The sequence below is a fragment of the Engystomops pustulosus genome, chromosome 5 (assembly GCF_040894005.1).
Source record: "Engystomops pustulosus chromosome 5, aEngPut4.maternal, whole genome shotgun sequence".
Classification (NCBI taxonomy): Eukaryota; Metazoa; Chordata; class Amphibia; order Anura; family Leptodactylidae; genus Engystomops; species Engystomops pustulosus.
Window position 1 is genome coordinate 82,497,160 of NC_092415.1, and position 26,154 is coordinate 82,523,313.

At 43.2% G+C, this 26,154-nt stretch overlaps 2 protein-coding genes and 1 long non-coding RNA gene across 4 annotated transcripts in view; 1 reads left to right on the forward strand and 2 right to left on the reverse strand.

The window, feature by feature from the left end:
• Window positions 1-30: 30 nt before the first annotated feature.
• LOC140132986 (tubulin beta-2B chain) lies at window positions 31-8,161 on the reverse strand. The gene is made up of 4 exons (XM_072152495.1): window positions 7,962-8,161; window positions 6,858-6,966; window positions 6,630-6,740; window positions 31-1,356 (listed from the first exon to the last, which is right to left on the reverse strand). The coding sequence occupies exons 1-4, from the start codon at window positions 8,016-8,018 to the stop codon at window positions 296-298; spliced, it is 1,338 nt and encodes a 445-aa protein (XP_072008596.1). The 5' UTR covers window positions 8,019-8,161; the 3' UTR covers window positions 31-295.
• Window positions 2,946-24,922, forward strand: LOC140132988 (uncharacterized). Its single transcript, XR_011855761.1, has 2 exons — window positions 2,946-3,013; window positions 24,865-24,922. It is a non-coding gene; the product is annotated as an uncharacterized lncRNA (long non-coding RNA).
• The window catches only part of ACD (ACD shelterin complex subunit and telomerase recruitment factor), a 28,227-nt gene continuing 26,818 nt past the window's right edge, over window positions 24,746-26,154 (reverse strand). For both annotated transcript variants that reach the window (XM_072152492.1, XM_072152493.1), the window contains exon 14: window positions 24,746-25,054. In XM_072152492.1, coding sequence (XP_072008593.1) covers window positions 24,988-25,054 — 67 coding nt within the window. In that variant the 3' untranslated portion in view covers window positions 24,746-24,987. The remainder of the gene's footprint in view (window positions 25,055-26,154) is intronic.

The following is a 26,154-nucleotide window of genomic DNA, read 5'->3' on the forward strand; positions in this document are numbered from 1 at the left end:
ATTGTAAACCAATGAAGAAAGCAGACCACATAGCGTACAAATACTCTTTATGATCTCAGTGCAAACCAATACCTAAGGGCTGTCATAATCACTTCTACATCCTTCTAGTACAGACCTTATCATGAATTAGAAGAGCCTAAACAACGGTTTCTGTTAACATTGGTAACATAATAAACTTTATCTTGACATCACTGACAATGAAGTAAACACATGCTCAAACACATCGCTGCTGCAGACATCATACTGGCTATGTAGAAACTGTGCCTTGTTTTTCTAATGAATGTATTTCTCATCATCAAGCTTCATCGTCTCCTTCCTCCTCTTCAAATTCTCCTTGTTCATCAGCAGTGGCATCTTGGTATTGTTGGTACTCTGATACCAGGTCATTCATGTTGCTTTCAGCTTCAGTAAATTCCATCTCATCCATTCCTTCACCTGTGTACCAATGCAAGAAGGCTTTTCGGCGGAACATGGCTGTAAACTGCTCAGAGATTCTCTTGAATAGCTCTTGAATGGCAGTACTGTTGCCAATAAATGTGGCAGACATTTTGAGGCCTCGTGGTGGGATGTCGCACACAGCGGTCTTCACGTTATTGGGGATCCATTCTACAAAGTAGCTGCTGTTTTTGTTTTGTACATTAAGCATCTGTTCATCGACTTCCTTCATGGACATTCTTCCCCTGAAGATAGCAGCTACAGTGAGGTAGCGCCCATGACGGGGATCGCAGGCCGCCATCATGTTCTTGGAATCAAACATTTGTTGTGTGAGTTCAGGCACAGTCAGGGCACGGTATTGCTGACTGCCACGGCTAGTAAGAGGAGCAAACCCAGGCATAAAAAAGTGCAGTCGTGGGAAAGGCACCATGTTGACAGCCAGTTTTCTTAAATCTGCATTAAGCTGGCCAGGAAAACGAAGGCAGGTTGTTACCCCGCTCATAGTTGCAGATACCAAATGATTGAGGTCACCGTAAGTTGGTGTTGTTAGCTTTAACGTGCGGAAGCAGATGTCATAAAGAGCTTCATTATCTATGCAGTAGCTTTCATCTGTGTTCTCCACCAACTGATGTACAGAAAGAGTGGCGTTGTATGGTTCAACTACAGTGTCTGAGACCTTGGGGGATGGCATTACACTAAATGTATTCATGATTCGGTCTGGGTACTCCTCCCTGATCTTGCTGATGAGCAGTGTGCCCATTCCAGAACCAGTGCCACCACCTAGAGAGTGGGTCAACTGAAAACCCTGCAGGCAGTCGCAGCTTTCAGATTCTTTTCTCACCACATCTAGAACAGAATCTACCAGCTCTGCTCCTTCCGTATAATGACCTTTGGCCCAATTATTTCCAGCACCACTCTGACCTAAAATGCAAATGGAATACATTAACTATTTTCCAAGAATAAATAAATAAAATCTACCATCAAAATCCATTATGATAAACCATGGGCAGTTACTTGTAGAGCCAGGCACCATACCTGAGGTAATCTTCTTATATTTGTTATCCATGACCTCTAAAATCAACTTTTAAAATTATGCTTTATGCTTTGGGTCAGTGCAATTACTGGGATACCAAATTTATACAGGTTTCTTTTAGGTTTTAATAAAATGTAAACCTGTACACATAACATTTCTTCATTTTGCCATATTCTGATACTTATAGCTTTTACATTGGCATATGGAGCTGTTTTTATGCAGTAAGTGAGGATGTTTTCTTTGATACGCTTTTAACTGTATGACCTTTTAATACAAGCCCTGCTGCACGCCAAGGTACCACCATGTTTCCCCGAAAATAAGACAGTGTCTCATAATGCTCCTTAAGAAGCACTACATCTTATTTTCAGGGGATGTCTTATTTTTTCATAAACAAGAATTAGCAATTATTATACGGTAGTCATGCCATTATATACATTAGGATAATTATCTGAATAGAGTCTTGTGACTCTATTTCCATGTACAACAATCTATGGCACATTAACAATCCCGGCATTTTTTGTTTAACCGGTTAAGGACCGGGCCCTTTCCTGTTTTTTCATTTCCATTTTTCACTCCCCACCTTCAAATATCTATAACTTTTTGTATTTCTACACATAAAGAGCTCTGTGACAGCTTGTTTTCTGCGTAACAAATTACACTTCATAGTGATGGTATTGAATATTCCATGCCATGTACTGGGTAGCGGGAAAAAAATTCCAAATGCAGTGAAAATGGTGAAAAAACACATTTGCGCCATTTTCTTGTGGGCTTGGATATTACTGCTTTCACTGAGGGCCCCAAATGATGTCTACTTTATTCTTTGGGTTGGTACGATTACGGGGATACCAAATTTGTATAGGTTTTATAATGTTTTCATACATTTACAAAAATTAAAACCTGTACAAAATTCTTTTTTTTTTTTTAATTTGCCAGCTTTCTTTTTCATTCAAACAATTTGATTTAGTTCCATTTAAATAGGTGATGAGTGACAGATTATTTTTGTCTTTTAATAGATCTGTTATTTTTCAATTAGAGGATACTTAAAATGATAGCAATGTGATTTTTTTAACATGCTGAATGACATGGCTGGGGAGCTTCTGAGAGATTCCTGGTTGTCATCACAACATGGAAGCCCCCATGCAACTCATTATAAAATACATGCGTTTTTGCATGTTTCCATTCATTTGGCTGGTTTGAATCCATTTTTCTTTAAAGGGGTTCTCAGGTCACTATATGTACTTTTTTTTTTTTAACTAACCAGTTCTTTTACATATATTATAGTTGCACACCCTTACCTCACCACCCTGGGCTGTATACTTTCTTTTCCTTCACTTGTCACTTTACATCTCACTGCTGCAGCTGCATAACTCCAAGATGGCTGCCCCCAATCTGCTAAAAGACTACATCTCCCACAATCCCCCTGGTCAGCACAGCTTCTTCATACAGAGGAAGGTGCAGCCACACCCCCCAGCAGGGAACAAGGAGCTGACTGCACATGTCAGACCAGAGAGCAGAGACAGCATACAGGTCGTTTCTATGGAAACTGTAAGTGTAGCAGGAGCTGGCAGTGCACACGAATGACTTTGATTTCATGAAATGGGGGCAGAAGATTTAATGACACTGAATTAGTAAAGTGATAAGTGTGGGGACATAAAGATTGACCTCGCTATACCTTGTCACCGGAGAACCCCTTTAATTTTCACACCTGCTTATATTTGCAGAAATGAAGAAATCATGAACGCACGTGTTTTGCAATGTGTTAAAAAACGTACCGTGTGACTGCACCATTGGGGGTTTCGGTGCTACAGTCACATTCGACCAGTACTTATAATGACTGGTGTCTGCTGTATTATACAGCCTATGAACAGCAGGACTGCAGATAACACATACCGCCAACGCTGCATTTACAAACACAGCGCTAGTGTACAGGAGTGGGCCATGGCCTGATTGCATGTTCCTTTCTATGGAAACTCATGCAATAGGTAACTAGCACCCGTAGTCTTGCATTAAATCTACATGGGGGGATGATGATTTGAATTTGACATTTTGTGTATGTATATATACATATATATATTTTTTTTAACTTTAACCCGAAGGGGTCTGATGGCTCATACATTACTGTATACTGAAACTGTATTGCAGTATATTGTTTTTATGCTGGTGATGTATAACAGTGTCCTGGCTGTCATGACAACTGATTGTCCCCCTCCAATCAGTTAACCTGTCTGACTTAATCTGTCTGACTAAGTCACACAATTGGTGCCTGCACTGATTGTTTAAGGCCGGCGCCACACGTGGCGCTTTTGTCTGCGCTTGCAAACGCAGACAAAGTCGCACCCACCGGGGTGGGCCTCGGCCCGATCGCATCGGCGTTTCTATGGAAACGCCTGCGATAGGGAACGAGATGCCGGTGTTTCGCGTTAAATTAACGCGAAACACCGGCGGCTCGTTCCCGATCGCAGGCGTTTCCATAGAAACGCCGATGCGATCGGGCCGAGGCCCGCCCCGGTGGGCGCGACTTTGTCTGCGTTTGCAAGTGCAGACAAAGCGCCCTGTGTGGCGCCGGCCTTACTCTGCACTGGTCTAGAGACCGACACATTAATACATCCCGTCCCATGTCAACGCCCCATGTGACTGCACCCTTAGGGTGGTGTCACACGTGGCATTTTGAACCCGTTTAGTCTGTTTTTAAGCAGTTTTTTTCAGTGATCAGTTTTGTAACCTGTTTTTTTTTTTATTTTGTTCGATGACAGCAACTGATCAGTGGAAAAAAAAAATGGAAGTGTAAAAAAGCCCATTGAAAAGAATGGTCCAGTGAGGGCGATGCCACATGGGACGTTTTTAGACCATTTTAAAGCATGAGTTTTCAGTCAGTTTTTTTAAAACTCATCCGTTTTTTACCTTTTACCATGCATTTGGCTCAAAGCAGTCAAATGCATGGTAAGCAGTAAAAAAGGACTGAAAACAAATGCTTTAAAACTGTCCAAAGATGCCCTGTGTAGCATTACCCTAAAGCTAGATTCACACTGCCACTGCCCTCCGTACCATAGCACGGCAGGCACATGGCAGCGTGCGGGGAGAGGAGGAGGAGGTGAGCGCTGCTCACCTCCGCCCATCTCCATAGGGATATAAGACGCATAGGACATGTCCTATCTTTTCACGGGGTACGGAGCGGTACGGTGCTGCATGTGTGCTGCACCGTACCGCTCCCGTAGGCTGCCGTGCGCCAATTGCCGTCTATGGGGGACGTATATCAGCCGTATATACGCCCCCCATGCGGCAGTGTGAATGTAGCCTAAGGGTGATGCCACACATGGCATCTTGAACCTGTTTTTGGTCCGTTTTTAAGCAGTCTGTTAAAAAAAAGGATGAGTTTTTGTAAAACGCATGCTTTTTGACAGGGTTTACCAATTATCTTAATTAAAACTGGTCAAAAAAAGGATGCGTTTTTTAAAAACCTGCTTAAAAACTGACCAAAAACGGGTTCAAAATGACATGTGTGGCATCGCCCTAAGGCAGTGATGGTGAACCTATGGCACTGGTGCCAGAGGCGGCACTCAGAGCCCTTTCTATGGGCACCCGGGCCATCGCCCCAGCACACCAGACAGGACTCAAAGAGTCTTCCTGCAGTTCCAAACAACTTAAAAGATGCTGCTTTCAGTCATATTTTGATACTTACTTCGCTACTTTGGACTGTAGAAAGAGGGAGAATGAGTAGACAGGGCCGAATTATCTTTGGAGGACCTCCTGCTGGCCCCACGATTTTCTGTGTACAGAGGGACACTGGAAAGAAGCTACAATTATGCATTTTCCATCTTTCTACTGTGTTGCTGTCCTCAGGAGGCCAACATGATTGAAAGTTGTTGAACAGGGAGCAATAAGTTACGGCTTTAATTTTTAGTTGGCACCTCGCGATAAATAAGGGGGGTTTGAGTTTGCAGTTTGGGCACTCGGCCGCTAAAAGGTTCGCCATCACTGCCCTAAGGCATCAATGACAAATCACTGAAGCCAGGAAGAGAAAAACAAACAGTACGTGTCCATAGGCCAAAATCACAGGTGTGAAAAAAACGCCAATGTGAAACCACCCCATGGGGTTTTGAACCAGTTTTTAAGCAGTCCGTTTAAAAACACATGCGTTTTTAAAAATGCTTACGTTTTTTCAGTTTTGCCCAATTATCATAGTTATCATAATTGGTGATAAACAGGTAAATATGGACAAAAACGCTCACGTTTTTAAAATGTATAAGCTCCGTGTGGCCGCAGCCTGAGGTCGCGTTCATACGATGCATTGCGCTTTTTGTTTTTAACGCATTCCTAAGGCTTAAACGGTGATCACATGCTGAGGTTAGCATGATCAAAACTGAAGCCTTTGTAATGCGTCAAAAACGCCGTAAAAATTGCAACGTATCGTATGAAAGCATCCCTGAGGGTGCATACATAGGTTCAGTTTTTCTAATGCAGTTTTTTTTACTCCAGGAGTCTATTAAAAAAATTTTTTAAAAAAACTGAAGTAATAGCACCTCTGTCCCAGTGCCTGATACACTGGTGGTACATGGAATGGGTGGCCAAGCCAGGCTGCCAGAAGTTGACGGAGCTGAGGGATGGTAGCGACAAACTGCGTCGCGGATTACCATGAACGCCGGAGGAGGTAAGTACTCGTTTATTAATAATTTTTTTAAAAACCTTACTTTACTTGGTCTATTAAAAGCATAAAAGCAACACAAGTCACCGAACAACCAGTTTGAAGTAAATTCACCCTTTTGTGTTTTAGACAATGAAGCACAGCAAGGGTGGCGGACTGGGCAGAGCTCATATGCTGTCACCCATTGCTCCACCCTCTTCAGGCATTACTAAATTTGCCCATTTCTGCTTATCCTACATCTCCAATATTGTAGAATGTAGATTACCAGTATATTGAGCTCTTTAACATAGTAAAAATATTAGCAAGATGAGAAAATTGTATAATTAATTTGTTTTAATAAGGCATCTGCCTATTTGCACCTCCACATCTTTTCAGAACACAGAAGAAATACTGTAGTGTTATGTCAGTGAATCAGTTCCCTATGTAAGACTGTGCTGATAAATGAGCAGCTCCTCTTCATTCATCTCCTCTAACCTACAGCTATAATATAATAGAAACCAATGTGATGGAAATACTAACCAAATACAAAGTTGTCAGGTCTGAAAATCTGCCCAAATGGTCCTGATCTCACAGAGTCCATTGTGCCGGGTTCCAAATCCACCAATATTGCGCGAGGTACAAATTTATTTCCTATGGGTACAATATACATAATTTTTTAAATCTTTATGAAAAAAAACTTGTGACAGAATTGAAAAACTTGACATCAATTGAAATCACTGCCATAAATATGAATAGCTATTGAATTACCAGTGGCTTCATTATAGTAGACATTGATTCTTTCCAGCTGCAGGTCGCTGTCTCCATGGTAACTGCCGGTAGGATCAATGCCATGTTCGTCGCTGATAACCTCCCAAAACTGGGAAAAAGAATATATGTTTGTCCTTATATCAATTTACATAATATCATGTTTGTCATCAATATTTAATGTTAGAAGAATGTTGTATGTAATCATACTGTAACCAGATGCTTCTACATTGTATCTACTCATTAGAGACACAGCGTACACCACACCCAGTGCAATAGTCTGCAGCTCTGCATCTGCAGAGCAGGAACTGAAATCATGATGCCGCATTGGGTTACAAATTTCAATTTTAATTCCAAACTAGACATTTATTATTGGGGGCAATCGCCTAATGTCCATTTCCAATGAAGCATTTTCTAAGAACAGCTGCTTCACACTAAAACCTTGTCTTCTCTATAACGGGGTCTTCACATTACTATTGTAATGATTATTGGGACCCTCAGGCAGAAGATAAGATCCATTTTTACTAGATGGGAACAATAGTTTTCATAGTGAAAATGGCCACACATAGGATACAATGTAACGTTACCAAGACAACTCTGGGAAGAAGCTCATTTCAATGCCCAGCACAAAGAGCTGACACCTCCCCCACATCTAATGAGGTAGGTGCCCCTCAGAGGACCCCACCCAGTGCTGGACCACCTTGTACAGGGCACTGCCAGCAAAAAGGTACAGTTGGTACAAGAAATCCCTAAAGAATCCTATACACCACAGTGAGTGCCCACATGAAGGGGCAGCAGCTGGGCATATCAGTCATAGTCCTCTAGACCACAGGGAGTGCCCACATAGAGGGGCAGCAGCTGGGCATATCAGTCATGGTTTTGTAGACCACAGTGCCCACATTAAGGGGCAGCAGGTGGGGAAAGCAGCCGTAGTCCTATAGACCACAGTGAGTGCCCACATGAAGGGGCAGCAGCTGGGCATATCAGCCATAGTCCTGTAGACCACAGTGAGTGCCCACATGAAGGGGCAGCAGCTGGGCATATCAGCCATAGTCCTGTAGACCACAGGGAGTGCCCACATGAAGGGGCAGGATCAGTCAGCCTCACCTTGGCGCCGATCTGGTTGCCGCACTGGCCGGCCTGGAGGTGCACGATCTCACGCATGGCGGCTGCTGTATGTGAGGGGAAGCTGCTGCTGTCGTGTTCTGGCTGCTAAGTCTCCTATCTCTGTGCTGACATATATATATAGAGAGAGGACAGGGAGGATGCTGGACCCTCCTCTCTCATTCACTTGCACTTGTCTTAGGGCTGGATGATGTAATGGGGACGGGGCGAGGAGCGGTTACACTGCAGAGATGCAGCCAATAAGAGGGCAGCATTGGGGTGGTATGGGGGGCTGCATTGTCTCCTCATGGAAGAAGAGAGGGGGAGGTGTCGTGTGCTGGCATAGCCTGAATGATAGTATACAGTATTCTGCCTACATGTGTCCTGTAATCCCCTCACATCTGCATGTGTGTCCTATATGATGCCAACACAAGACTGCATGCCTCCATAGTGGCATTACATGGCAACTACAAATACACAGCCCTCTTCTTCACCTCACACACATGCACTAGGCTGCTGTTTATTAAAAACCAATATGTCCTCTCAAAAACGCTAAATAATGGCGCTCGGCTATCTCTGGCACTGTGTATGTGAGTAACAGATATAGCCCAGCGATGTCCTCCACAATTTCCAGAACCCCCGGACTATTGAATGGAGCAAAAGGAGGAGCACGTGTCCCCTGTTCTGTTAGTTGGTGCTCATCTCAGCCGTCATTTCTTATGTCGCAGTGATAAGATCACTCACTAACAACCCCCCAAAAGACTATACCATTTGTGATTGGTTCTGGCATGGATCATGGGTATAATCCTTTACATGCCTTGGACTTCCTTTGATGTCGCACCACCATTTTCACAAGGTTTGTCGCTCCCCTTGATGTCACAGGAATTGACAAAATTGCTGCCAAAGTGGCTTTGCCCGTGGTATGTAAAGGATAAAACCCACAATCTGTGTCAGCATCAATTGCAATATGTTTGAATTCAGGTCAGGGTTTGTGCCCCCTAGACCCAAATACTCATGGATCTGCTCATCACTTCTCAGGTTTTGAGCTATCAACCTGATGACAGGTGGTTCCCTTTAATCGTGGTAGATTTGCTTCATTGCGAGCAAGGAGCAGTCTACAAAGCTGAACGGGCAGTTTTCTCTTCATTCCAGTACTGCAGCGTAGGAGTGGCAACCTCACTCACAGCAGACAATGAGATGTTTTTCCTGGAAATATTCTTACAATGGTGTTCGGGCATTTCTGCTGTATTTTCTAGGAATCAATGTATTCACTGAAAGCCACTATACTGGGATGACTGGCTCCTACTTTAGATTTGATTTGTGTGTTTTGTATTTTTCTAGATATTCATAATCCATAAATCCATGGCATTGGATATATTACAATATTTCAAGGAATAAATAAATGTGAAAATCTGCTCCAACAAAATAATTGTAGAGTTGCCCTAATTCCAGTTGTTAGGCATCTGGAACATTTGTGTAGGTAATACATTATTTGGTCATGTTTATTTACTGCAGTGTGGAGGCACTATTTTATGAAAACTGTGATTTTATTATTATAGAGCTCATAATACGGAGTGCTTGCGCTATTGGACCGGGGCTAGCACAAGGCATTTTATGGCTTATGGTGTCCCTACCGCATTCAATAAAATTTTGCCCCATGACAATGCCACCATACCCGGCCCCCAGGAATATTGCATAAATAATAGTTACAACCAGACATATCACCTTTATACAAGCCCATATGCACATAAGCTTTCCCAAGTATGTGTGCCATATCTAGTTGCATGGACTCATGCACATGGCTCTGGTTTCTATGGCCCAAGGTTTATTGCTATCCATATCACTGCCTGTCTCTATATAGGAACGGCAGGTATATTTGAACAGCAGCTCATTGACCACTTTCAATCACCCCCACTTACACAATTCATCCCCCACTGTGTGCCCATGTGCCCACTCCCCCACAACAGGCAGAGCAGAGGAGGTGCCCTCTTCCCTTACACTCAGCCCTGCTGAGGGCATGTTAAAAAAAGACCATATTTAGTTTACAATCTGGTTTTATAGATGGAGGCTAGATAGCTTCTGTGCAGTATCTAGCTAAAATTGCACAATTCCCAACTTTTGGAGAAACTTCTGAAAATGTTTATGCCCAAAGCCACCCTAAAATACCCACACAGCACAATTCTCTCCTTGGTGGCCCACACACAGTGTTATGCCCCTTTCCTATGGCCCTCCCTGCACAATACCTCCTGTCCTTTGGCAAGCCCACAGACTATATAATGCCCATATACAAAACCTCCTTATGTGGCCCATGACAATATCATGTGCTCTTTGATTTTTGTCCCTACCCCTTTCTATAGCCTCACACTAATGTCCAGTTTTCTGTGGCTTCTACTCATCATACCCTTGGTTGTTGACTTAGTTGTTGGCTATGTTGGCTTCTTGCATATAATGATCATCCAATTCATTATACCTTTTATTTACCCCCTCCCATTTATAATGCCCTCCCCTTCTGTACCACCTAAAAATGTGCCCCTTCTCTCATGTTGTACCATTCTCAGATGGCAGACATCATCAAATCGTGTCTGCCGGTCATAGCTAAAGCTCAATGGTGATGCAGGAGCCAATGTTTCCCTGCATCACCATTGCTTACAAGCCTGGGACATACCTTCTGCCATCCAGGGCAGAATCCAGGACAGTTGGAAGATATGAATATTTCTCACTGAATACAGTTAGCTGGCTAAGTATGTTTTATGGGATGATCAGTACTCCCAAATGTTCCCTAGGAGCCATAACATACCGGGAGACGGCAGTAGTCCGATGTTAAATTGGCTTACATATACACACATTGGGGCACATTTACTTATCCGTCCTGTTGCATCCGCCGATCCGGAATGTCCGCCGAGGATTCGGAGCTTCCACGATTCATTAAGATCGTGCGTCCAATTTCCTGCATGTGTCGTTTCCCAGCTCAGGTCCGCCGGAGTTCACCATCTTTTTAACGGTGCATGTAAGTGCGTGTCTCGCGACACAGTTTTGAAATTCTCGGTTTGTCCGACGGCCACACCCCCGATTTGTGTTGCATGAAAGCCGGTGCCGAAATCCGTTTTGCGTGCGCCAAAAACCCATGTGCAAATCAGAAATATTCGGGAAACCCGACGGAATTGCGTCCGACGGACCCTTAGTAAATGTGCCCCATTATCTCCAATAGTATAAGCTGTTATAAATGCAAACTCCCATTCTTTATATTTTATCACACTGATACTTTGCTACCAGTTGTTGTGCATTTGTCCTGTGTTTGTCTCATGTTGAACAGTTAATGGGTATTCTGATCAACTATACAATAACAGAGTTCAATGTCTAGCAGGACCATCAGACACATAGGACATATCATTGATGTATCTTCCATTGAAAAGGAAAATTCTCTTTTATATGATGTACCTCTGCGGATGGAAGAGAGATGTTGAGGGCTTCGAATTTGGGCTGTGATATGTACAATAGGAGGTCGCCACCCCCACCCCTAGAAGAGGTGTCAATAGCAGGGTCTAGGGTAAAATTGAATTTTACCTTAAGGAGTACATATATACCTTCAGCATATATCTGTTCTTCCAGAACTTCATGTAGCTGAGTCTGTGGATGGCTATGGAGACTCCTTTGGATCGGGAGTCAGGATTCGAGCTGTGGAAAAACACACTGGGGGACATTTACTTACAGTGTCGGTGTCTGCATTGGCTTTGTTACCGACCTGCTCTCGGTAAGAAGACACACATTTAATATTGTAGAGCTGTGCAGAGACATTTCTGGCGCCGAGACTATTTTCTGTCCCTGGGACAAAATCTGTCCCGAGCACCAGAAATGTGTCCAACAGTCCCTGCTAGACCAGTTTTCTTTTGGTCTACTTTCCGTCAGTTTACACCACCCAAAAAGGGCTGCGACACATAGTAATTGTGTCTGAGTTTCCACTCCGCCAAAGCCACGCCCCTTTTCGGAGAACAGTCGGAGCAGACGGAAAAAGTCATTTTTTCTGGCGCCGCCAGATAATAAATAGGTCTGAGAGCAGAACATGTGGTGAGAGCGCCACAAAACTGGCGGAAACGCCATAGTAAATGTCCCCCACTGTAGTACCGATCTCGCATCATAGGAACGTGGCCTTTATTAAAATGAGTCTCCTGAAAAAAACAATACATTCACTTTTTTTATGCATACTGTAGAGCACCTGGGAGCGTTTCTGGGGGACGTTAACACCCCTTGCATTTAGGGACCCAAATCTGTGTGTTGCTTTGAGGGATGAAGGTTTTGGTTCCCTTCACTATGGATAACAGAGCCGGGGGGGAGAGGGAGAGGTTGTAGAGCACAGATGGAGGGGGAAGCTGAGATTAGGGCAGGAGAGGGAGACTAACAACAACAGATAAAGGACAAGGGAAAGACAAACGGGAAAACCAGCAAAAAAAGAACCTAACGTATAGCTCAAAATAGGTCTATGGGAAAGTTATTCAATATGCACACAGGCAAGCTGGGTGTGAATTTCCGCTTGGTAGGTAGTCTAACTATTAGAGAAGCCCGACCCATGGGCCTCCGTGTGAAACGAGAATTGTAATTACTCTTAAGTGCTTTTAAGGATACCAGCAGTAACAAAGATACAAACTTATACAAACTGATCAAAAGCAGAGGAGCCCAAATCCCGTATCATAGCAAACAACTATAGTTCAAATGATACTTGGACTTTTTCAAAAACAGTTCCGCAAAGGAGTGATTGTGTGTTTACTCTGGGGGGTTTTCTGGACGTCGCTGCCATCTATTGTGCTCTGGACTGCCCCTAGCTCTCCTTCTAGGGGGTGCTCTGGGTGTGGTGGTGCTGCTGCAGGGGCCGAAGACACCGGTAAGAAAGGCCATGTGGGGATTTCAGGAGCTGGAATGTTGAATGCTACAGCCACTGCGTGGATGTCGGAAGGTTGTCGAATGATATGGGTCCTGCCGGTGGTCGTTTCCTGAGGGGTGAGGGGCTGAGGGGTCAGCCTCTGAAATAAATGTAGCGTTAAGACTATGAGCCAGACCTTCACTGTCTTTAACATATCCTGCAAAGAGTGCTCCGGGCATGGAAGCAGGGAAGCCCTGGTCTGCCTCAGTTTTTGTATGTGGCTGCAACAATTCCGGTGGGGGGCAGCGGTCTTTCAGGTGTTCTGCACTACATGTACATGATTGTTATCCTGCGTGCGGTCAGAATGGAACATCCCTTATCCCATGGATGGATGCTGCCTCCCCTCCCTGTTGTGTTCGGAGGGCCCCAGTGTCGGAGATGTTGGCTGAGCAACTGGCAGAGCAGCCTTTATAGTGCTTGTTTGCCCCTGATCTACTGCTGATTCACACCACACCTGTGTGTGGTCCGGGTTCTGTTGCACTAGGCTGCCGCAGTGTGGTGTCTTGCGGTTTCAGGACCTCCTATGACATGGTGGCGAGAAGCTGGCTGTTGCTGGTGGCCATCTTGGATGCACGCCATGTAGTCGCTTCTGCTCCCTCAAGTGAGGGTTTCGGATAGGCATGGACTGTTTCTGTCCCGGGTTTGCTGCCTGCCCCTCAGATCTCCTAGGGCATGGAGCTGCTGGGTCGAGTGATGTTGCAGGCGCCTCCAGCTGTGGGGAAAGGTAGCCGCTATGTCAGGAGCTAGTGGAGCCGTCACAAGTCTTGTGAGATATCGGCCGATAACCCTGGTGGAGTGGCGAATTGTTGAGGTCTGAGGAGTCTTGGCCACTTTCCTCTTCTTAGGGCCCGTAAGGTGTCACTATTTACTGATGGTATATTTGTGTAGACACGAATAAGCCTGGGTTGAGGCAGGGGCTAGCGCAGAGTGCATTCAAGCTCCCCCATAGCCAAGCCACCCCCCCCCCCCCCTATGGATTTTTTTCACAGAACTAGGACTAACTCATCTACCACACAGATCTACCTCAACCAGGGGCAGATTAAGACTGCCATAGGGCGAAGGGGGTTTTAAGGTTGTTGCTTTTGTGCAGAATTTTTCATGAATGGTGGATGATTGCTTAATGATGTACAATGTTATCTCTGATGTACCTCAACTAATGCTCCTTGATTTGTGATGCTGGTCTGTTTCATTCATGAGCATGAACAGGTCTATGAGGATTTCATGGGTGACGCCTTCTTGGTGTAAAATTTGGTGGGTTGTTTGGCTGATCGTCAGCCCCCTAGAAGGCTTGGGCCCAGGGCTACCACCCAAACCGCCTATATTATAATCCACTACTGACCTCATCTGCTACGCTGACACGTATGCAAGTGAAATTTACATACAAGCATATTAGAAAATTGATAGATATTAAGTGCTTGGGGGAAAAATAAGAGGAGGAGCTTCTGGGGGGGCACAATAAGAGGGGGAATAATATCAGAGAGGCTACAATGCTATAGGGAGCTGGGAGGGGGGACAAAGAGATAAGGGACTATAAGGGGGAAAGTCCAAAAAGATATGATAGAGCATACCCTCTATAGCTCGGCACCTCCAGCAAGTAGCTGGGATCATAGGATTCAATGAGGGACATGTATCATAGATTTTCTTTGGTGTATAATTGAGACTTTTGGCAGGTCTTTTTTGTGCCTTATGTATGATCATGTCTGGCAGGCGCAAATTTTGGCTTCTTTTTGAGACTTTTTGTTGCAAATGTCTCAAATCCACATGGAACCAAGCCATGTGAGTAGGTTATATGCAGGAGTGGACACTACTGTAAATTTTGGATTTTGCAGTGTCCTGCATTTTTGAGCTCTCTAGCCACACCCCAGGGAGATGACGACATATGAGGCTGGGATCACACGTGGTGTTAGGGGTGAGGTCACACATTGCTTTTTGGTTGCGTTTTCATTGCATTTTGGAAGACATTACAACAGCTGAGGAGAGGTGATTTGCCTAATTACATTACAATTAACATTTATGTTTACAAAGCGCACATGTTAACGAATCGTTAACGCCAATGTTAACTCGTGTTAACACAGCGTGAACACACACGTGTTAAAGCTGTGTTAGCGCATGTGTTACCATCGCGTTTACTTCGCGTTTTGTAAATGCAAATCTTAACAGTAATGTAATTAGGCAAATCACCTATCCTCAACTGTTGTAATGCATTTCAAAACACTACCAAAACACAATGGGGCAGATTAACTTACCCGGTCCATTCGCGATCCAGCGGCGCGTTCTCTGCGCTGGATTCGGGTCCGGCCGGGATTTATTAAGGCAGTTCCTCCGACGTCCACCAGGTGGTGCTGCTGCGCTGAAGTTCCCTGGAACGCACTGGAATACAACGAGCCGGACTGAGTGAAGGTAAGTGCAAGCTCCGCAACACATTTTTTGTTTTAAATGCGGCGGTTTTTCCGAATCCGTCGGGTTTTCGTTCGGCCACGCCCCCCGATTTCCGTTGCGTGCATTCCAGCGCCGATGCGCCACAATCCGATCGTGTGCGCCAAAATCCCGGGGCAATTCAGGGGAAATTGGCGCAAATCGGAAATATTCGGGTAACGCGTCGGGAAAACGCGAATCGGGCCCTTAGTAAATGACCCCCCATGTGTGACCTCGCCTATAGAAATAACCAATAAATTTTAAAAAAATGTAAATGCAAAAATGTATGAATTTAAAAAAAAACTGGTTGATGTGCAATATTTTAAACATTTGCAGCATGTGAAATAATTATAATTTACATGTTAAAACAGGGTCCATGAAAAAAATCCTTCCTTTGCACCTGCCTTGGACCAGGTGCATATTTGTACCTAAAAAGTCGCAAAAATAAGCAAAAAAAGTGATATATAAGTGAAAAGTTGCACGGAACATCTGGAAAATAAAGAGAGATAAGGTGAAGACTAAGGCATACTTGAAAAACGACAGCAAAAGCGATAGCGACAAAAGTCGCAAAAATTAGACAATTTAACTAGCAGAAATATGTCCCAATGTGTGTAGTAATGCCGGGGTGTGGTACCAATGCATTAGCACATTGTATTCAGATTCTTTATAGGTAGTGCAAATGGAGGACATAGCAGTTCTATTCCATATGATTTGCCATGTCTCAAGAGATCACGTGGGCGTGTCTCTGCCGGCTGTTACAGCAAAGAGAAGAAAGAAGAGGAGGAGCGGGGATCGGAACATCGGGAAGCTGGGCCGGGCATCGGGACCGCCTGAAGGTGAGTATGTAAGTTTTTTTTGTTTTTTTTTATATGCTTGGCAAACGGCAGGCTGACTGGCTGTTTACTACATGGGGCTGGCTGGCTATACACTACTGGGGGCTGGGGGGCTATATACCACTGGGGGCTGGGGGGCTATATACCACTGGGGGCTGGCTGGCTATATACTACTGGGGCTGGCTATATACTACAGGGGGCTGGCTGGCTATATACTGGTGGCTGTGACCAATGCATTTCCCACCCTCGGGTTATACTCGAGTCAATAGGTTTTCCCAGTTTTTGGTGGTAAAATTAGGGGTCTCGGCTTATACTCGGGTAGGCTTATACTTGAGTATATACGGTAATTGAACTGCCCAATAGTAATGAATAATATTAGGTACTGATAGGCCTCTCCATGGCCTTGGGGGTAAGCATGACCGACTTTGGCATTCTGTGTTGCTTGTTATCCAAAAATAAAGTTAAAAACAGCTCTTTGTAAAGCTTTAAAGAGTAACTGTAAAAGTTTTTCTTTCACAAATCAATAGTTCTTGGGATGTAAAACAGATTTGCCTATTATGTTTATATCCAGTAGTTTCTTTTCTATAGTCCTCAGATAACCTCAGAGCTCCAATGGCTTCCTCTGCATGTGCTGATTAGTGATGTGTCGTTCTAAGTGGCTCACCACGGCCCCTTTAACCTGATACAATCGAGTTAAAAGTGGTGTGGGTGCTGTTCAGGAGCCAGAAGAGCCGGCTCTTCTTAGTGCACGGTGCCTAGTGAGCCAGCTCACTAAGAATAGCTGTAATTCTTATCACTAGTGCTGATAAGCCCTATGAGTCCGTTGCTTGTTTACACTATGTTTCTGGGTCGGTTTCAAGGGAGGGGAGGAGCCAGGGCGGCCCTTAAAGGGGCACCCACCGAATGTGGGCGGCTGCCTGAATCATCTACAGTGTGTTTGGGTCCGGGCTCCCTGGGCTGTGTCCTGGAGATGTGCTCCGACTTCAGTCTATGGCAGAGCGAGGGAACTATAAGTACCCTGCTCTGCCATAGACGAATGTCGGAGATATACAAAGATGGCGGCGCCATGCTGCTGGCATGTGACATCACTGCGCCACATTGTCACTGTGCCATCTGTGGCAGTGCGCCCCATCTTTGCACACCTCCTATGTACACACTGACTGACACCTTAAGGTAAGGAGGGGGAACGATGGAAGGTGAATACAATTTATTATTTTACCTAGGACTGTATATACTTATAATAGGAGTCTGTATATAGTTAGTTATTATAGGGAGGTTGTATATAGTTAGATATAGGGGACTGTATATAGTTATTATAGGGGATTTATATAGTTAGTTATAAGGGCTGTATACAGGGATTGCTGGGGGAGCTGTGTATAGTGATTACTGGGAAGATGTATATAGTTATTGGGCAGCTGTATATAGTGGTTGCTGGGGGAGCTGTATATAGTGGTTGCTGGGGGAGCTGTATATAGTGATTGCTGGAGAGCTGTATATAGTGATTGGGTGGCTGCATATAGTGATTGGGGGTTGTATATAGTGGTTACTGGGGGGCTGCATATAGTGATTGGGGGGCTGTATATAGTGATTAGGGGTTGTATATAGCGATTACTTTGGGCTGTATATAGTGATTTTTGGGGGCTGTATACAGTGATTACTGGGCAGTGTATACAGTGATTACTGGGGAGGCTGTATATACTTTCTGCTGGGGAGCAATATATAGCGATTGCTGTTCCCTGTCTGGACTACATTCAATGGGGGCTCCCCCACCAGATTTTTAACCCAGGTGCCCCACCAACCTTAATCTGGCCCTGGGAGGAGCTGCTGCTCCCTGCTTACAGGGGAGGAGGTCATGTGACCAGTGAATGTACCAGAGCTGGAAGTGTACAGAACAGTGAATGCAGAATGTCTCCTGCAAAGAATAGTGAGGTACAAGATCTCCCTCTTCCCTTTCACTCCCTCCATCCCAGTGTGTGATTCTACAGAACTTTATCTATCTGTCTCTGCTCTTCATGCTGCTCCCTTCCCCCACCTTGTCATGTCAGTATCAGCTCTGTCCAGATAAGCTATTAACCCTTAGTGCTCACACAGCACAGACTATTGACTGCATGTAACTGGGTTACTTATGATTTCTACCACTTATTACATGTTCCCTACTCCTCCATGTGATGGAAGCTGCCAGGCTGTCGCCATATACATCCTGTATGTGCACTGTGCAGTGTTCAGTGGATTTACTAGTGGGAAACTAAATGGAGTTAATGCTACATTACTCTGAGAGAAGTCGCCTTCCACTGATACTGAAGTATGGGGGGACGTAAGTGTAAGCAAAAAAATGAAATTTTAAACTCATTGGCCCTGCCTGGCGTAGAAATGTGAAAATTCACTGGCTGCAGCAAGTGAGTAAATGTGAGGACAGTAACGCCCCGTGCTGGCCCACTACCGAACGGCCACGCCCTTTGCAAGTGTTAGCAATAAGCTAGCATTTGCGGTTATTTCAGGCCCTGATAAATATCCGCCCTTGTCTTCAGCTAGTACTCCTCTAATATTTGGGTGTAGTCTAAGTTTGTCTGCCAAGCACTCAATACACAGGACAAATGTGAGAGGGGAGAGGGCACAGCCCTGCATGGTGCCATTTAGGATAGTAAGGGGATCAGACATTGCGTGTGGAAAGCGTACAATCGTGAGGGAATTATAAAGTCCATGTATGGCTGTTAGAAACATGCCTTTTCCGCATCTAGGCTAAGAAGCAACACCGAATTGGATTCCAAGTTGACTATATCTATAAGGTCAAACGCGGCCTACTATTGTACAATCTCTGTCGCCAGGGCATAAAACCCACTTGATCTATATTGATTAGCGAGGAAAGTGAAGCACTGAGCCTGTTAGCCAAGATGCGGGTAAAGATCTTTATGTCTGAATTTAAGAGTGCAATGGTCCTATAGTTGCCACAGTCCATTGCATCTTTACCAGGTTTGGGTATCAGTGAAATAAAGGATATCCCAATGTGGATGGGTCACTTCCAAAAAAAAAAAAAAAAAAGAGTCAAATAAGCAGAGCACATGTGGGGCCAGATCTTCTAGAAAGACTTTGTAGTAAAGATAGGTGAACCATCAGGAACAGGAGATTTTCCAGAGGGCCGTGCCTTCACAACCTCATCTTATTCGTTATCATTTAGGGCCTAGGCTAACCACCGAAGATTCTGTTAACTTTTGTAATTGGCAAGAGGATTGGTAATCCTGCAACAGATGCTGCTTTACCCTATCATCTTGAGGTAGATCACTCAGCAGCGAGTGCAGTATAATTCTGTTGGAACAAGTGTGCTATATACATAGGGTGGTATCTAAGGTCACCTCCCGCATCTCTGACTGCTTGAGGGATGCCATTCGTACATTCGTAGTCCTCTCCGAGAGTGCAATGTATAATTCTAAATTTGCCATTCTGATGCATGTTTTTTTATGTTGTTTTTTTTTATTTGTCTCTGATTTGCAAAGTTTTTGATTTTGTTCCAACTTTTAGGTGCATGTATGGAACTAAGCATGGGTCAGTTTGTAATTCTATTTGCACCTAAAAAGTCTATAATTTGCTCTAAACTAAAAGTTGCAAACCAAAGAAAACATCTATCTTGCAAAGATACATCAGGAACACTGCAACAGATACAGCCACCGGCGAACTTCTTAAGACCCTGGCAAGAACCCAGTAAGGCCCCTTCCACACTGGCGTTGCATTTCACGTCAGGGTGCAATGCGTGAAAAACTGACGTTTTTGACTGCGTTTTTGTTCCATTTTTCCTTGGAGTAATTAGCGTTTTTGGGTTTTTCACGCACGTGTTGTTAGCGGTTTTTTTGCGTTTTCGGCGCATTTTTCAAAGGGACCATGGTTTGGGATTAAAATGTGTTATTTAATTGAAAAATAATGTCTTCTGATAAGTTGCAAACATCTGCGATCTATTCTTCACTGTTCCCCGTGTATATTATCTCCCGACAAGTTAGCAGATGTGAAGAACAGTGAAGAATAGAATAAAAACAGTGAACACAGTGAACACAGGATCATTTAAGAGAAAAACACAGTGCAGAACACAGTGCAGAATAGATTACAGATGTTCGGCACATCTGCTTACTTGTCGGGAGATACGCGCGGAACGGTGTGCCCAAAATAGCATGTGAAGAACAATATATATGTGTGTGAAGAACACATTGCAGATGTTTAAATACATCTGCAATGTGTTCTTCACATGCTATTTTGGGCGCACCGTTCCGCGCGTATCTCCCGACAAGTAAGCAGATGTGCCGAACATCTGTAATCTATTCTGCACTGTGTTCTGCACTGTGTTTTTCTCTTAAATGATCCTGTGTTCACTGTGTTCACTGTTTTTATTCTATTCTTCACTGTTCTTCATTGTGTTTTTTTAATTAAATGATCGTTCGCGAGCAGGGGAAATACTGTTATTCTGGTCACCTAGCAACCCTTACGTTTAAAACGCATTGCACTCGCATTGCACTTGTAATGATTGCGAGTGCAATGCGTTCTTGATGCATCTCCATAGACTTGAATGGGGCGTGAAAAACGCGCGTGACTCGCAAAAGTAGAGCATGCTGCGATTTTGACGCGCGTGAAAACGAACGCAAGCACGCGCGTGAAAAACAACGCTAATGAAGAAAGACCCATTGAATACAATGGGACAGAGTGCAATGCAAGTTCTGCGCGTCAAATGCACGCGCAGAACTCGCGCGTGAAAAACGCCAGTGTGGAAGGGGCTTAAGCCAGTTTAGTTCAGCTGCTCAGCATTCGTGCCTATTATTCCAGTGCACAAGTTTCACGGGAACCAATGCGCTCTTGTGCAACCTACCTTTAAAGCATTGTCCAACTACAGGCGGTCCCCTACTTAAGGACACCCGACTTACAGACAACCCATAGTTACAGACCGACCCCTCTGACCTCTGGTGAAGCTCTCTGGATGCTATTACTATAGTTCCAGACTGCAATCATCAGCTGTAAGGTGTCTGTAATGAAGCTTTATTGATAATCCTTGGTCCAATTACAGCAAAAAATGTTTAAACTCCAATTGTCACTGGGGCCAATTTTTTTTTTTCTCTGGATTCTACAATTATAAAATATACAGTTTCGACTTACATACAAATTCAACTTAAGAACAAACCTCCGGACCCTATCTTGAACATAACCCGGGGACTGCCTGTACAATATAATGGAGAACATTTGTCACTTGTTTTCTGGTCTTTTTGTCAGCAAAAGAGTTGCATCACGGTCTTTGTGATCACCACCAAAAAACTCAAACGGGGCATTACAACAAATTTATTAATCTGACATTAGGCATAAGCTGTAATACTCATCTCATCCTACTCCGGTATTTATCCACTGTTCCTCCGATATTGGTTACAAACTTTCAATTAATAAGGAGAGAGTTCAACCTATACTCCCAGACGAAGGACTTCAGTCGTAAGCTATATGCGAACGCATGCTATATGGACATTTCACCCACCAAGCAGGGGAAGGGAGGGATGGGGGAGGGGTTTGAGAGGTTTTTGGTTTACTGTTTATGCTGTTTAAATGTAAAAAATTTAAAACTATTTTTTGGTTTTCAATAAAAAAAATAAAAATAAGGAGAGAGTTCTGTTTTAGACTGTCATTAAAGATGTCCGAAAAAGTCCAATGCACCATATATGGGTGTATCCATATGAATAGTGGAAGCGCATTTCAAACAGATGAGATCAGATCGGCTGATCCAATAGTTAGTATAGCATATGAGCTAGACACGTTTCAGGGACTCCATCTCCTTCATCAGTATTTTAATTGGCTAACCACGCAATTCTTAGAAATATGCAGAAGACCATCTGAATAGATGTCGTGTCAAAGCTAGGAACCTCAAATACAAGGGAATTCAAATACAAAAAGGAATGACTCACACCAGGAGACCAAATGATTATTCAATGCAACACAGAAAGTTGCAGTGTCTAATATAGCCAAACATTGTCATATACAGTCTGATAAAATAATAGGTCCTACATTTCCAGCTAAACCACTAATAGTCAAAAATAGCAAAGTAAAATCTAAGACTTGGTTATCATTAAAATGTTTTGTAAATGTGGGAAATGCAGTAGCTTTAAAATGTCTTTACTCCCAAGAAAGAGGATGAAATTAAAATCAATCTCCAACAACTGTATATATAAAATAGAATTCATTACATGTTCTACAGAGGGGTTATCTAATAGCTGAATGTTCATGTAAACTTCAGTATATAGAGAGAACACATCGGAGTCTGAAACAGTTAATCAGCAAACATATCTATAACATTAAATCAGGTTTCAATGAACACTGTTTATCCTTAAAATTTTATGGGATATAAACTTAAATCCGACTGAAGGGGGGAAACTACATTTCAAAAATGTCTAGGGCAGAATCTAGAAATTTTTTTGACTTTGGGTCTTTGTTGCCGAAGGGTCTGAACAATGATCTAGAGTTTTTAAATTTTATTTTTTTTGTCGGTGCTGCACCACTGCTGCACCGTGGCCTAATCCTATATTATGCTGTATCATGGTGGAGGCCGCTCAGCTTTCAATGGTGAGGAGTGTGAGGTGTCTACTACTTTTTATTTTAGGACAATTGGCCGAGGACATTATTTACTGTTCATAGAGGGTTATTTATCATCCGTTGGCGCATGTTCCTGTGTGTGGGATATATATTGAGGCTCCAGCCCCGAATTGCACTTTAACCTCGTATAAAACTGGATTTTTCATGCTCCAGCTGTCTAGACCTAGATGGTATATCTGTCCTAAGGTTGTATTATCAGCAAGGATAATATTACAGTTCTCGTGTAACACAGTAAAATCACATATAAAATGATGGGAAGCCAGCAGGATTCCCATTCCCCTTCCTCTAACCATCTGCAGCTCACGTGACCGTCTGCAGACAAAGTTCATGCTAGCATTTGATGAATATGTAATACATACACTGTATGTAGAACTGATCAGCTGCTCGGCACACTGCTGTACACTGAGAGGTGACAAGTGAGCAGGCTTCCCTTGGGATGAACAGCAGATGGACTGAGACACACGTGCACAGATGCATTTCAGTCTCCAGATGCTTCAGCATTGTAAGATGTAGCAATTCATACACTAGCACAGGCCACTATTGAATGATGGTAACATAAGACTGGTCAGACCAATAATTACACTGTACAAACCATGACGTAGAATCAGTGCCTCAATGCTTCAACCTGCTGACTGAAGTGAGCACAGAGGTTAGGGTTGGGTTCAATAAATGTGACATTATACTGGTCTGACTTAGATTCGTGATGGTAGGTACCTTTTATCTATAAAGATAGAATGGGTGTTAGGTGCATGTATTGGACGTATAGCCCTTTTTAGAGCTAATCCTCACGTCCCCGCTATCTTTATTAAATCTTTATTGCCGGACATGAGGCTACACTTCGCGGCTTCTCCACGTCCCAGTAGCCTCTTTGTTCCTCCTACCCCGACATCTGCGGCACGCAGCTCCTCGTAGCTGCGTGCCCTCCTCCAAGAAGCCAGAGTCCCGGGCATACGCAGTAGCTCTGTATTCGGAGCAGTGGCCGCGCAGCCGCTGGCCTGCGTTCTGTGCTGAAGATGTCAGGGTAAGAGGAACAAAGGGGCTGCTGGGGCGTGGAGTAGCCGCGACGTGTAGCCTCATGTCCGGCTACTCCATGCCCCAGTAGCCTCTTTAGAAAATTTACATATTAGGGCAATAAAGATTTAATAAAAATAGAGGGGAAGTGAGAATTAGCTCTAAAAAGGGCTATTCGTCCAATACATGCACCTACCATCCATTCTACCTTTATTGGTAGTTTAGTGGTGATAGGTTCCCTTCAAACAGAAGCACTGGAGGTGCAAGGAACCCACCGCAGGCAACATGTAAACCCGTTGGAGAGGTAACTCATATTTTTTTTTTTCCATTTGCCCACTGAGGAATTTTTTTCTTAAAAGAGAAAAAATCCCTTTAACCCCACATCTTTTTTTATTTGTCCGATTACAAAGCCAAATAAGGGCTTTTTTTTTTTTTTTTTCGTTTTACAGGCTTTGTTTTTAAAGCTTTCACTTTGTCCAAATTACACATCCCTGTTTATTCTTTTGGAATATAAAAAGTAGAACAGCAACAAAACAATGGTTTTCCTACAAGGAGAATTTGAAAAGGGCATGATCGGAGGGGAAATGTGCTGCAATAGGAAACCAAATTTTATGCAGATTTAAAAAAAAAAAAAAAAAAAAAGGATTAAAAATATGAAACCATTTGGTTGTTTTTTCCCACAGGGTATTTCCACATTGCCCCATTCACTTGTAAACTTTATTATTGCAAACTTCCTATTTTAGGCTGCATTCACACTGCCGCAAGTGGGGACGTATATACGGCCGATATACGTCCCCCATAGACTGCAATGGGCGTACGGCGCAGCACACGGCACACATGCAGCCGTGCAACATATGTTCCTATGAAGAGGGGTGGGGGTGAGCTGCACTCACCTCCTCATCTTCTCCCCGCGCTAGGGTACGGCGGGCAACGTCAGTGTGAATGTAGCCTTATTGTATGCAAATCTACACTGGAAGAACAAGGAGAGTAAATAACAGCTAGACAAATTTCAATTTCAAAGGACCATCATGTTTTAGTCATTTGTTGTTTTATTGAATATAGTTATTGGTTCAGTTTATACAAAAATATTATTTCTATTTATTTAATTTATAAAAATTGTACACAGATTCCTCTTGGAAGCTGATGATCTTGTATGACCAAAGTATTTTCTACAAGCATGAACAGCAGCAGAGGAATGAATCACTTCTTTTGGAAGTATAATGCAAAGAAAATGTGGAAGGATGTTCATTTACACAAGTTTTTCTTGGCCTTCAGACAACATTTTTACAGCCCATTCACTCAGGTCTGCTGGAATCCTGCATGGAAAAAAGAAACAATGTTATGAAATATGACTTTTCATGTTACAAATTGGGGTAAATTCATCAAAAGTGTCATCACAGCAATTTATAAAATGAGAGCTTTGTTACGATTGGTTGTCATGAGTAATTATAAAATGTTTGCTCCCAAATGAGTCCCAATTATTGTCCCATGTTTATTTAGATAAAAATACATATACACTTTTTAATAGATCTGGTGCATTTGAATTCCATGTCACACCATCTATCAGCAACTGTATGCTTGAAGGGATACATTGCAGTTATATATTTATTTTTAAATTGGAACTAAGCCTTTGAATCAATATTTTTTATTTCAGAAATGAACACAGAAGGTGGTAATAGAAAACTTTGTAATATACATCACTAAGTAAAGCAGCTTCTTTGTTCCTTGTTTTTGCTATTTCTCCTGTATTGAGCAGTCTATCTGAAAGCCAAACACAGCTAATGGATAAGAAGAGGAGGGTAAAGATAAACTCTTTAGGGGGCATTTATTATGCCTTGTAAACCAGTTTTCAGTATTCAAGGCATGAAGAAGTCGTGGTAACTTTTTGGCCATATGGGAATACAGATCAGGCAGGAAGTAGAATGGGTCACAAACTAAAATTAGTCAGGGGGAAAACCAGTAGCAATGCATAGGCAATAATAAAAGGCCAAAGAAAATGAAGCTTGTGGTCTTTCTCTGCTGACAATATTTGTGTCTTTATAAAACATCTATAAGGTGACTGAGGTTGATTTATTAATACTATTCTAGGATTCACAAAACAAGTAAACTGTAAAAATCGGACAAAGGTTTTCAAAATACAAAATATAGTATTACATCCTTGCAGCAACTTGCTAGGTATGTAATGCACATCTCTGTCGATGATGAAAACAGCACAACGTGACACACGTTTGAAGTTTGCAAGATTTAGATTTTTATTATACAACCAAAATAGTGTGACTGGAGTCCAGAAATTTTCTATACTGTTCTAATCATTCTGGATATTTGTACAGAATAGGTACAGGCTCCTAATCTGACACTTATTAGAAGTATTTCAATGAATTAGATGAACGATCAGATCATCTCTGCATCCTGGAGA

What these genes read in the sequence shown, in the direction of transcription:
- LOC140132986 (XM_072152495.1), bottom strand. Translation starts at nt 8,018, where the DNA reads ATGCGTGAGATCGTGCACCTCCAGGCCGGCCAGTGCGGCAACCAGATC. An exon ending in GCAACCAGATCGGCGCCAAG is followed by an intron (nt 6,967 to 7,961) that starts GTGAGGCTGACT and finishes TCTTTTTCCCAG; the next exon opens with TTTTGGGAGGTTATCAGCGA. An exon ending in ACCTGACAACTTTGTATTTG is followed by an intron (nt 1,357 to 6,629) that starts GTTAGTATTTCC and finishes TTTGCATTTTAG; the next exon opens with GTCAGAGTGGTGCTGGAAAT.